Here is a 14,111-nt window from a genome sequence, read left to right as displayed (position 1 = left end):
TGTCCAACATGTGAAGATCAGTTGAGCCACTACCACTAATGGGACCTTCATAAAGATCTGAGGTGCCACCATATAGTCAAAGGGTAGGAATGTAGAAAGGGGGACAGTAGAAAGGGCACGTTAGGAGAAAGCAAGTGGAAAAAGCAGTGTTTTCTGAGGAACTGCAAGATTTGTGCATGAAAGTAGGTGTACTGCAGGTCCAGTGACAACATTCAGTCATCATGGTCCTAGGCCTGCAGATCAACTTGAGTGTCATATCTTCGAAAGCAGAAATTTAGAATGAGGAGTTCAAAATGCTGAGGTGCAGAACTGGGAGTCGGATTACATCCTTCTAAAGGACCAGGAAGTAATAACATTAACACCCGAGACCCTAGTCTGCCTCAGGCACCATCTCAATTACACCCATGGACAGGAGGGGAGTATGAGCTGTTAACGCCGGATTCAGATCCAGGGGAAAAGAAGGATCATCTGGAAGGAGTAGAGCATAGGTAAATTGGACAGTTTGTAGGACCCATTGGTTTGAACTGATTGAACACAATAAGAACATGAAGTGATGCATCCAACCCCTACACTGGTAGCACATGTTCACGGTACTCATTACTGCAAGCTCTGAGGATAGCATAAAGTTAAACATTAACATGAGAAAACGTAACAAATGACACATTGTTCGAAGTTGCTGGCCGATCTTCTCTCCTGAAAGTAAAAAAAAGGTACTCTGCAAGAAAGAACATGGCAGACTAACGTTGGCCGTTTCAATATGTGGCCTAGGTTTACTACATTGGGTTACAACATGAAAAGGGCACAGTAAATATATTTCCGTGTTGCATGTTAATATCATGCTTGCAAAACACTGAATTATGAAGAATGTCTTTCTTACGTGATGATCATCCCAGGGACAGGGAGGCTGGGAGTGGGCTGCCGAGTGTGGGCACAAGAATGATATCATTGCTCATACTTAACTGCCGCTCGGACACATCTCGGTGTACAGCCCGGGACATGTTTATCAATGGATGTGCCACTATATAAATAGAATGTACGCTCTTCTGGCACAATAATTCACTTGAGGAAGCTAGACTATATGCAGCCATATGGAATACCCCACTATTTACACTGACATGACACCCATTTCCCTTATTCTCAGGACAACAAAGACTTGGAGGAATTCCTGGTGTTAGCTTGTGTCCAAGGACCGCTTCTACTGCTCACAGTTGCTCACATTGTATGGAAATGCGTAGCTTCCCATGTGGTCTCAGGCTGTTTTTAAACCTTGTACCTCCTTGACAGAATCCACGTTATCTTTGAGAATGACCGAGGGTGGTGTTACGTTTACTGTAAGGGAAATGCAAACTACACACACTTCAATCACTTAATGAGGGGGAAATGTGAAGCACTTTTGTGCTTTGAAGTTTTTTAAAGAACCCCATACACATTTTCCTGCAAACTATTAACTCTTTAAAAAACATACATCCCTCGCATTTTATTCCTCTCTGAGGGCAGTTTAACATGCCTGTCATGAATAATTTCTAAGCTTAATCACATTTCTGAGTAATTACATTTATTTGTTGTACGTACAATCTTCGAACTTTGGCTGCCTTGTTTGGTCGTTTTGGGTGTCGGCCGAGCTGAGGTTTGCTCCCTGCTGGATGTTTTCCTGGATTACTGCATCCGGTCTGTGGTAATTGTGGCTGTACTGTAAGTAATGTGGACACGTCTTTGTGGCTGGGGCTCCAGAGTGTCATTTTCCTTCATTAGCTACTAGGTTCCAGTGTTTTGGTATTAGTGGTGTCTGGTGGCAGTGGTATTGGTGGCTTTGGTTGAGGCGATACTATTGTAGATGGTGTTGGTGATAGTGTTATTTGTGATGGTGCTGTTGTACTGGTGGTGGTCTGATAAACAAAAAGGGAATTAAGAGGCCATGTCAGAGTAAGGTGCAATTTGTTTCATGACAACAACGTAAAAACCCGCCAGCTGAAGTAAAAGAAAAACAGGATTAATTTCTATCCATGATGCATATGTCAGAAAAATAACTTAATGTGACAAAATGTGATGATGGGGTGCACTTTTAAGATGTATAATGGTCCCTTGTGTACGATTATGTTACGGTCATTTGTATAGCACCCTAATCACCGGTATGGGTATCCAGGTGTTTAAAGCCAGTGGGCAGAGGGCGACGCCTGGAGGCTTTATCGAAAAGCCAAGTTTTCAGCTTCTTGTGGAACTCTAGAAGCGATGAGGAGGCTCTGATGTGGAGAGGGAGGTCGTTCCACGCTTTGGGGGGAGAGATAGGAGAAGGAACGCCCTCCAGTTGTTGCTTTGAGGATGTGGTGTATGATTGCTAGTTAAAGTCTGGCTGAGTAGAGGTGTCTGGGAGGAGTGTAGAATGCATGCAGTTGTTCAGGGATGCAGGGTCGGGTTTGTGCAGTGCTTCTTAAGTGTGTGAAAGCAGTCTGAATTGGGTGCATTTTTGGATTGGGAGGCAGTGTAGTTCCCGGAGATGTGGGGTGATGTGGGTGTGGCAAGGGAGGTTAAGTTTGAGTCATGCTGTCAGGTTTTAAATGGTATTGAGTCGGTTCAATGGCTTCTTGGTGATTCCTGCTAAGAGCATGTTCGAGTCTGCTGGTGAACAAGGCCTGAGCGATAGCTTTCTTGGTGTTCTCCAGAAGCCATTTGAAGATCCTTTACAGCCTCTTGAGGATGTGGAAGCAAGTGGAGAACGCTGCGGTTATTTGGGCTGTCATGTTGAACTTGTAGTCTATAATGATTCTCGGGTTTCTTGCTTTGGTGGTGGGGCTGGGTTTGGGTCGAGATTAGCGAGCCACAAGGTGGAGTCCCAGGTGATTGTTTTCTTTCCAAAGATGACTACTTCAAGATTACAAAGATCACAATTTCTGCAAGATGAGCACACTATAGGTGCCAAATAAAAACGCTTCTCTAGCTCATATAGCATATGATTGACAACGCCAAACCGAAGCCCACTGTGCGTACTATATGCAACCGGTCTTGCAAGCAGTGCTGTTGACTCCATAAAAAAGCAGATAATGGAAATTCCTCAAACTAAAAACGGTGGCGCTTAGTAGGAGGTGTTGAATAAATGCTAAAGTAGGTACACATAGGAAACCGGTTATATGCAATTTTAGTGAAATAATCTGTACACAAATTAAAAATTGCAGTACTTTTGTAGATGACTTACACAAAAACAAGCCGTTCGATGCCAACCCATGCACATTTTTATACATTAGTGTTATTCTATTACTCTCGGATAAATAAGATTACTCCGCCACATTTTTATTTTATTTTTTTATAAAATGGGAATCAAACTTAGATTAACGTCTCTGGAGATCCTCATCAACAACATTTAACACCTACCTTAACAATGCTAATTGGCTTTCGTGAGAGGTGAAAAGCAGTGTAAAACAAGAATGTCAGCACGAGGATGAGACCACGATACCTACAAGAGATAAAAACATAAGATAAATCGATTAGCATATAATACCAGAAAGGAGAGAAATTCTGACGTTACAGTCACCTGTGAAACTTCATTCTACTGTTATTGCTTTGGACAGCGTACATATAATTAAGGAGTATTCTTTGCTTAAATTGTTATACTTAACTGTATCCGTCAAGTGGACATTGCAGTCCGAATACTACCCCATGAGAATTTAGAACACCTTGAAATAAAATTATATGGGTAGGAAGTCACACACTTTTGCTATCCTGATCAAGTCCTCACGATTTACAGTTTCTGACACAAAAGGCTTCAGTTAGACTACCCACATGGCAGTGAGGTTTCACTCATAAGAGCTTCCTTTAATCCACTTGAGAAAAATCCCCTTCTTTGAAATGTGAATCATGACAGATGGATTGAAGAACGAGCGTCAGCCCTGGCCCATCTCCTGAACTATTTTACGGCTTGGACTGTGAAGAAGCAACAAACTATTAAACCATTCCGCCTGGTTTAACCCCTTCAGTGCCTCGCCCTTTCCCCCTCCTGTGCCGGGCGTTGCACTAGTGGGTGGGGTTCATGACGAGATAGTCTCGTCATGGGCACAGCGCAACCGTGCTCCATGACGAGACTATATCGTCATGGGCACTGAAGAGGTTAAGAAATGGGCTTTTCACCCGAGAGTCCCTTTTAACTATACTCAAGGTTTTCAGTGCCAGACTCTTCATGGAAGGAATAAGTCATTTTGCCTCTCAATAAAAACAAACTTCTTAGAATCAATAGCATTTAGCTATAGGAAAGATAGCAGGTATGCAACACTTGAGTCAATGATGTGATAAATTTAGAATCTTTTTTGGCAGACTGCTAGCAAAATGAGGGTGTAAAAAGGGAAGGCTCAATAGCCACTAAAATTTCAGTCTGCAGGGTAAGCAACTTCGTGTGTGTTGTAACACTCCCAATAGCTTAGCTCTTTGCCATGCTAGTAGTTTCAGGGCCTGGTCTTGCGGTCAGCATGTGGGAGGTTAAATACGGTTAATTTCCGGAGATACTCCCAAACTGAGAATTGATGCAGCCACTTTAGTCTGCTAATGCCCCTACATACATCCAAAACCACAGTCCTTCCTCTCAAACATGTCGCTATTTCCCTCTTCCTATCCATCGAAAAGTAAGTCCTGGAACAAACTATGAGGGCGTAAAAATGTGAAACATTTTGATATGTGTATGGTACCGTAAGGAAAAGCTCAACGCAAATATTTACAAACTAAACACAATGGAGATCAATAAAAGTGTCCAAGAGTTCAAACAAGAAATCGGCAAATCATATCTTCTTTCTGCATAACTCATTGCCGGATTGACATAGTGAGAGCACGCACTTTCTCAACACTAAGTAGGATTCAGATTTGCTGTTTGGCCTCTCAAGTGATCTCCTGCAAAATTCTAAATTATGGCAAAACCTTATTTGGTCCCCCCCAAAAAAATACTCAAAGTTAAATGTGAAGAAATGAATAAATACATACATTTATAGCACCAAGAAATCTCGTTTTCCTGGTCCGAAGCAGTGTGGTCCAAAAAAGGAAATGCAGATTGTAATGGTTGGGGGCGGGGCATCTTGAGCACCTATTTGATTAACACAGCCAATACCATCACTATACTGACCTTCAAACGTTTCTCTTTTCCGCAGGACTGCTCTACGTTCTCGCCTGACTGACCTTTACCTCTAACCCCCCCTTCGGTCCGCTACACTCCTCTCACCTATTACAGGCTCCGAGTCATGGGTTGTTGAGATTGCTGGTCCAAATTCCGGTTTGTTTTCCTTTCACTTTCCTACTCTGATCTGCTTTCCTTACCCCTTTTTACTTTTCCCCCCTTACCTTCTTTGCCCCTCAGGATGTTTTGTTCATCTGTTGTGCCATGCTCTAGTAATGCATACTACTGTGTAACTTTGTTTTATTATCTGTCCTTATTTGCTATTCTCTAGTAACTCTTGTTTTACTATGTAACATTGTGTAACTAATGTTTAATTTTGTAACTTGCAACTCGCTGCGCTGTTCCTTATGTAAAGCACCCTGATACCTCCGGGTCTAGCCAGCGCTATACAGAACTCTTCAAATAAATAAATAAATATACTGGGATGCATACATGTGATCCAGAGTAGACCAGCTCTGCCATTTACAACTGCTAGGGAAGGCCACTGAAAAACATCAAGTTCACACAGGTATTACCATTATAAAAGTCTGGATGAAGTAAGGCGACTCGTTTTTTGTGGTGCTCCTCGCTGGCCATGATATTTTTGCTTTAGAGTCATTCTAGCGAGGCAGTAACCAACAACCACGCCAATCTTCCTGGATTAACGCCCGCACTCTTGTTTCAAACTAAGGAGTCCGATCCACTTCGGAATGACATAAACCAAAATAAAGGCATCAAAACTTGACCATACTGAATCTTAGGGATTCAAGGACAATGAATACTCTGCCATGATTAGTACTGGCATCATTTGCATGCATCCGTCCTGCAATGTATTGTTTCCAACCTGCGCAAACATGATATCACCTATTGCAAAAACCCCTGGCAGACTGTTGAAAACCACAAGAACTACCGGACAGTATGACGGTTTACTGCCATACTCAAGCAGGATATTGGTAAAACAGGTCCCTGAACTACACATGTGAAGTTCAACAATCAGCCTGTCTCAGTGCCATCTACAAGAAAGAAAAAAAATCTCCTTATCAACCGGATTCTAGCCTATTACATGGTATATGTCCGATTCCTCCTGCAACACCAGCAAGAACGGACTGGCGCGCCTGCAACATGACATGAATTAATCCAACCAAATATGAGGAATCATAGCACATGTACAAAAGCAGTGCTTTAAGGATAACATGGAGAAGGCAAAAGGAAACTTCAGTAAATCTTGCTGTTCAATAAGTGGATGCACCTTTAGCCCAGGCCATCACACACAGATCCTCCTTCTGGTAGTTGGTCAGACCCGAAAACCATAATGAAATCACAGAGTGCCCATATCGCATTTAGTGTGAGGGTGCGGTGAAGTGTACCTGTGTGTATTAAGAAATTAAGAGATGTCAAATGGTTGCCAGCTAAGGTAGTAAAATAAGCAATTGTTTGAAAGTCTTAGGCAAGAGGTATTCTGTGTATATTTGGAAAGGAAGTGAACTGCAAACTACAATAAGGTTATGTGAGGTGGGAGGATGACATGTTAGAATGTAATGGAGTGGAGAACTTGGCCAGAATTAAGGATGGGTGAGACAAGGGAATCATGGACAGTGACAAGTGACACGATCTAATGGGTAAGAGAAGACAGAAAGATGAGAGAATAGGCAAATGAGCTACATAGACGTCTTAACATAGAAGACATTGTCCTACCAGTTTAACATATCATGCGCAGTTTTGGGATGGTTTCAGCTCCAACTACCTTTTTGTGATTCACGTTTTTGTATGTGAAAAGGTGTTGGTTATTTTCTGCTCTGTATGGGGAGATGTGTTGCACCCTATCTGGAAATGTGTGTATATCATTTCATGCCCCTGTTCTATGATGCAGGAGGACTCTCTGGATATTGTGTGCCCTGCTGGCCTTCATGCCCACAGAAACACTGTGTAAGGATACAAGGCTTGGTTATGATACTTTTCGCACCATGCCCCCTGCTTCATAGTTACTCCTGCCTTAGAATAACAGATGAACTGGAAAGAAGATGTCACGGTCCATGTTTGGAACTGGATAAAGGAAAGCACAGGAGCTCCAGAAAGGACTCCCTACCAAGGCCGGACTCATGAGACAGGCAAAGCTCATCCAGAAATACATCACCAATGCCAAGAGCCCACATTTATTTAAATAAATTGATAGAGGGAAGGGATAGGAATGCCATTAGTCAGTTCATGCAGTAGTTTATCACAGAAAAGATCAGTTTCGTTCCTTATTCATATTCTAAACATGTATTTTCAAAGACTCAGCTGTGCAACTGGTGCCATACCCAGGACCTATTATGCAGCTATGCAGGTTTATTGCAAACAATTGTGAAGAACATTCAGTATAAATTTAGCAATCATTAGAAACTGCCTAAATGTTTTACGTGACACTAGCATTAAATGAATGACTGTCCAGCTGTATCAGTAGGAAAGGCTGTTTGCTAGAAGTTTTAATTATCTTTGAAGTAGGATATTTTTCTGTTTCTTAGCTCTTTATTCGTATTTTAGGTGACAGTTACTTTCGACTACAGCACAGCGAAAAAATAAGCATGTATAAATCTTTATATAAGTGTCAAAAACATAAAACAGTAGTAACTTCTCCCACTACCAGCCCCTCTCACATGCACAAGCCACCAACCTCAGGGAAAAACAGTCAATGTAATGTTCGAATGTTAATATTAGTTGCAGCATTCATCCTCAGCTTTTATCTACCGGATAGCTGTTCATAGGTCTAGAAGTGATACATTTGTGTATTATTCTCAGTATCACCGGCTTGGCCTTCTAGTGTTGCAATATTTCCCCATTCAGCAGTGCGAATTAGACTTTTTACCCATGGTGCAGCGATAATTTGGATTACACACATAATGTCTGCGAAATCGGGTTACAAGCAGGGAAAATCTTTGCTCCTGGCGTTTTTAATCCATGTCCCAGTCATTGCTTTTGTACAATAGCGGTAAGTAACTGAAACATCCCCCCCCCCCCTTTCAATCCTTGTCCCAGTTATTACTTTTGAGTAATACCAAAAAAAACACACAAAGGAGTTCATTAGTTATTACACATTCATTTCCGGAAGCCACTGACATGCAACGCCAAAGTAATTTGATATGCTCCTACAAACGTTCACGACAATACTGAATACAGAACAGCAACACTCAAACCCGTCGAGTCTGTAATGCTGTATAAAGGTATTTGGGAAGGCCCCGGTGACTGCTTTGCAAATTTCACTCAACAGAAATCATTTACCTTTAGCCCAAGAAGGTGCCATCCCCGAAGAATGGAGTTCCTGAACCCAACCCAGGAGAGGCACTTCTGATAAATAGGTCAAAGCCAGTGTGCATCTTGTGACCCTGCACACACTTCGCTCTAACCTGGGGCATCAAAGTGACAAGCAAACTAGGAATTCCTAAAGGGTAGCAGACAGATAGTTAAAGCTCTCTTGAAAGCCAACCAATGCCAGACAGATAGTTAAAGCTCTCTTGAAAGCCGACCAATGCCAGACAGATAGTTAAAGCTCTCTTGAAAGCCGACCAATGCCAGACAGATAGTTAAAGCTCTCTTGAAAGCCGACCAATGCCAGACAGATAGTTAAAGCTCTCTTGAAAGCCGACCAATGCCAGACAGATAGTTAAAGCTCTCTTGAAAGCCGACCAATGCCAGACAGATAGTTAAAGCTCTCTTGAAAGCCAACCAATGCCACAGATAGTTAAAGCTCTCTTGAAAGCCGACCAATGCCAGACAGATAGTTAAAGCTCTCTTGAATGCCGACCAATGCCAGACAGATAGTTAAAGCTCTCTTGAAAGCCGACCAATCCTAGACAGATAGTTTAAGCTCTCTTGAAAGCCGACCAATGCCAGACAGATAGTTAAAGCTCTCTTGAAAGCCGACCAATGCCAGACAGATAGTTAAAGCTCTCTTGAAAGCCGACCAGTGCCAGACAGATAGTTACAGCTCTCTCGAAAGCCGACCAATGCCAGACAGATAGTTAAAGCTCTCTTGAAAGCTAACCAATGCCAGACAGATAGTTACAGCTCTCTCGAAAGCCAACCAATGCCAGGTCTCCTTCGGAGGGGTATGTCACCTTTACAACGCATCTTTCAACACCTAGCACAATTACCACGCGGTGTTTGCCTCGCAGGTAAGTATCACACAGCCTCTTTCAAAGGTACCTTTATAACACAGTACATTACCACGCAAGTAGCTTATTTATTTATTTTAAAATACATAGTACATATCTCTCTCCGGGGGAAGGTGGCAGAAAGAATCAAATGAGGCTTAACTGCAAGGTATCTCAGTAGAAGGAATCACGACCTCCTGGGCCAGACAGGATCCACTAGAATAATTTCCATGTTCTCCCTCTGGGGTCTGGCTAAACGTCTGGCGCCCAGCATGAATGGGTGGGACGTCCTACGCAGCTTTCCTAAATCGGGAGGTGGAGTGAGACCTCAAAATGATGGACCTGGAGGAGGAAGAACTACTAATGCATTGACTAGGTCTAGGACCACTGTCCAATACTCTTGTAATTTGTGGTACTGACATAAGAGATGTAATAAAGTGCGTGTACAGTACTAGAGGGAACTATTTTTGGCTTTGCTTCCCTTCCTGCTGCAATGTTACCAACTGTTGGGCGTCCTAATGAATAGACCTTCACAATCCTTTCTTCTGGTAGTTTATCTCATTTAATTCTCAAAATGTTTTTGCCCTGGTGCTAGCTCTCCTGTATGGGTGCTTATATATTTCGGAAACTAGTTTCTAAATGTTTAGTCCAATTCCTCCATCACAGCCATTCCTCAAATGTTGTTGTGTCTACTGGGGCCTTCTAATTGATTAGTGTAGGGCCCAATGTCTTATCTGATGCTACTGTTTTCTTTTTGCTTCCAGTATGCCACATTCCACAGGGCTCGATTCCTGCTGCAACAAAAAGGTCTCCCACTCTTCCACAGACCTCTAATGACCACGCCTGACAGAAGGTTTCATCTTCTGCCGGGGTAAAGTTATGATTATCTATGATTGGTGTAAGCAGTGAGAAAATGGTAGGTAATGCCAGCTGCACAGTCACTTTGTCTTAAGCCAACAGCGTACCCCTCATGACCGGAAGGAAATTAGTCCCCAGGCCATGTATACTTTTTCCAGCCACAAAGTTTTCCAGATGAGCTATCAAATGATCTATAACTCACCACTACTTCTCGGTTTCTTCCATTTTTTTCCTTTTTACCATGGAGCAAAGCTGAGCTGTCCGATACTATTACACCACGAGTTTAAAAAATCCGGTTAGCAAACATGTCCCAGGGCAACTATCGACTAGATGTTAAGAAAACATGATAAAAGCCCAATAACCAACATTACAATTGGGTAAGGCTGAGATGGGCAAGGCCACACGATTCCAGACAGCAAAGCTGATGAGAAAAATATGGTTCATGACCAATGATTATTGAATACTCCAAAATACAGAATTGTAAGAAATAGTTAACAAAAAGATTTGCCATTTCTTTCACATAATGCTAGACATAATGTGCCACTGTACAGGAGCATCACTTGCCACTCCGAAGATCCAGCTTCTTTTTTTTTTTTTTAAGACAGGATATATATATTTGCCTCATAACACTTTATTAAATACATTTTTTATATTCGTCTATCAATAACGCTAATTATTCCACTCCTAATCAAAGAGTAGATTTTACTTAAGTTCAAAATCCATCAATGGGAAATTGCTGAGGTACCGGGCAGTGCCCGGAGCATTTATTTCTGGAAGTGGACTGCCCGTAAGTAAATTACAGTCTAGAAGGTTGTATTTGTCACACTGGAAATCAGGATGAATATAATGACTAATGAGTCACCCTCGTTACATACAGAGGCATCAGCTTTAAGAGAAGGTGGATGAGCCCATAGAAACAAATGAGTCACAACACCTCACTTCCCCATCATGTGATGGGCCTTTCACACTCAGGCACATTTTTGCCAACTCAGTCACACGACACACCAGCCATTGATTTAGAGGAGGCAGTGCTTAATTTGTGCCGGTGTTCGTCACAGGCACTTTTTTCATGACACCGCCACCTATTTATGACAGTCCAGCACATGGTGGTGCTCCCAGTCTATTTTTGTTTTTAAAAAGCACACAGGCTGTTTTCAAATCCAATATAACATTTTAAAAATATATTAATACCAGGCTGCTCATGCCATTCTTACAGAAGTGAGTAACTTTGTACAGTTCAAGCTGCCACAATGGCAGGACTGTAGTTGTAAGAAGGTGTCATTAGTACAATATTGGGCAGCACCGAGTTATAGTTTGGAGCAAGAGATACCCCGTCGCTAATGGGATGGATATCCCTTCCAACGTATTACAAGTGCATTATGTCCTTTTGGCACTTGTAATATGGTGGTCGGGATATCCATCCCATTTCTGACACAGTATCCCTTAAATCAGCCCCATTATTATAAGATTGTGGCAATACGACTAATACCAAATCTGGTTAGCAGCTATAATCGGTTACTCACCAAATGTCAACATGCACGACTACATGCTCTGAAAAATTAATGTTACCCAGAAGAGGACAGGTCTCATATGATGGCAGGGTTCAAAATGGGAGAACATTGATCAGCTGCATGTGATAACTGAAGTGAAGAAAGCTAACACATGTATGTTGTTTTTTTACATGGTTACTTCATTTGCAGCAGCTTTGGTCGCTGCTTTTGTGACAGTTTTTCCTGCTGTTCCTGCTGTGTTAGCAGATGTAATTGCGATTGTGGCCCCTGCATCGGTTGGAGCTATGGCCCATGTTGTTGTGCAACTGTTGTAGCTGCTGTGGTCCTTGCCATGGTTGAAGATGTTGCCTTTACTGTGGTTACAGCTGTGCTCACTGCTGTAGTCTCTGGGGTGTTCACAGCTTTTGTTGCTACTGTGGTCACTGCTGCAGTCACAGGGGAGGTGGAAGCGGTCATTACTGCTGTGGTACTTGCAACATTTGTTACTGTGGCTGCTATTGCTGTTGTGGTGAAGCTGTTCGACCTGTTGCAGTGGCAATTCTCAATGATGCTTTGGTCCAACTCTCAGCCCTGCTATGACACCAGCTGGGACCTCAGCTTACATAACAGCTGTCGTACTTTAGAATTTGGGACCGCGTAGGAGGCAGGGCCCTACCCCTGTCTATCCCGGTATTGGCGAACCGCGAATGGTCAATGCGGTATGTACAAGTGCTTTGTGTAACGTTTTAGCTATGAATGCACTATGTATACGTTATTATACATTGACTCCGTGGGTTCCATCTTAGAGCGGTGGCCATCGTATGGTTGCCCTCACATAGGCTACATATCATGAAGCAAATACAGGCCTTTTAGAGCACATGTGCCTTCCTTTGACTTCTCTGTGACCTGGGCAGCTGGCTCCGCTGCCCCAGGTCAGTCCGGTCCCACGAGCTCCCCGTCCTACGGCCACCTGTGATTAGCATCAGGGCTTGACACACCATAAAGCCTTTTCATCCTACACGAGCCTCCAGCTAATCTCTTTCACACCTGACTGTTCCTGCTTTATTGCTTGTTTTCCAAACAGGAGATGTTGGTGTTTATTGGGGCCTATCGATATCTGATGTGGGATCTGAGCCTTGCTGGGTAAATAATCGTGGGCTGGTTTAACTGGAATGTGGGATGGTCATCATGACTCTGCCTTTTCGTTTGAAATGTATACATGTATATGGCCATATCATAAAACAAGGAATGTATGCCTGAAGCAGGATATTTTGTATTTAAGGAGAAGCCCGTTTCTGTAATTTTTTAGCAGTCTCCTGAGAACATACACGCTGTTGTACTTCTAGGATACCTGTGATTGGTCTGCAGCCAATAAACTGATCTTTGACTTCACCCAGAAGACTCTGTGTTTCTGTAGGTCTGAAACAGGAAGAACCCGAAGTCATAGGGTGTGTTCCCCTGCACCGCTGGGCTTAAAATTCCCAGTACTTCACAGCTCGCATTACTGTTATGGTTCTTGCTGTTGCAACTGTTGTGGTGGCGATTGTTGCAGCAATTTTAGCTGCTATGGTACCAACGGTTTCTGCTTAGGCCACGGCTGTGGGACCGACCGTTATGACTGCTGTGGTTACAATGGTGGCAACTGAAATTGCCCCCGTCATGAGGCTGCTGTGACCACTGCTGTGGTCACCACTATGGATGCTGCCGTTGCCCCCTGCTGAGGTGGGAGAAGTTATCCTTGCCATGTTGCTGGGTGTGTAAGTGAACACAGGGGCATCTGTGGTTACGGCTGTGGTTGTTGGAGCGGTCCTCATCATGGTGGCAGCTATTTTAACTACTGTGATCCTGTGCGATGCCTGCAACAATTGTTACAGCTGTTGTTGCTACTGGACTGCTGGCTGCAGGGACAGCTGTGGCTCCTCTTGTTACTGTGGTCCTTTCTGTTTTGAAGCTAGTGTGGCTGCTGCTGTTGTTGCCTTGACAGTAGCTGGTTGATTCTGTCATTTATGCCATGGGTACAGCTCTGGTCACTGCTTGATTCCCTGCCATAGCGACAGCATTGGTCACTCCTGATCTCTTCTGTCGGTACAGCTGTGGTCACAGCTTTGGGCTCTGCACGAATGGCAGCGGTTGCTGTGGCTCCTGCTATTGCAATTGTTCCTGTGTGGTTACAACTGTGGTCATCGCAGCCGTCCTTTTATGCTGGCATCTATTGCTGCAGCTCCTGCCATTGCCATGATGGCAGCTGTGGTCACTATTGTTGTCACTGCCGTTGCACCAGCAGTGGTCACTGCCTTCATGGCAGATGCTCAGGTTGCTGTAGTCTGTGCAGTTTTGGTAGCTGCTTTAGTCCTTGATGTGGATGCATGCCAATGTAAAGGGCAGCACTTGGGGGTCAGTATGTGTATCAGGGAAGTGCCATAGTCCAATTGAAAAAAGGGACTATATTTGTAGCCCCGTCTCCAAAATAAACAAGCATTGGCATAGCCAATAGGTCTCGCCTTT

At 43.3% G+C, this 14,111-nt stretch overlaps 1 protein-coding gene across 7 annotated transcripts in view; it reads right to left on the bottom strand.

Annotated features, from left to right (window-relative positions):
* SLC37A2 (solute carrier family 37 member 2) overlaps positions 1–14,111 on the bottom strand; it is an 892,550-nt gene that overhangs the window by 820,707 nt on the left and 57,732 nt on the right. For all 7 annotated transcript variants that reach the window (XM_085646069.1, XM_085646068.1, XM_085646070.1 and 4 more), the window contains one exon: positions 3,367–3,448. In XM_085646069.1, the coding sequence (XP_085502195.1) occupies positions 3,367–3,448 (82 nt within the window). The remainder of the gene's footprint in view (positions 1–3,366; positions 3,449–14,111) is intronic.

The sequence above is a fragment of the Triturus cristatus genome, chromosome 3_1, assembly GCF_964204655.1.
Source record: "Triturus cristatus chromosome 3_1, aTriCri1.1, whole genome shotgun sequence".
In the NCBI taxonomy this organism is placed as follows: domain Eukaryota; kingdom Metazoa; phylum Chordata; class Amphibia; order Caudata; family Salamandridae; genus Triturus; species Triturus cristatus.
This window is presented reverse-complemented; position numbering and strand designations above follow the sequence as displayed.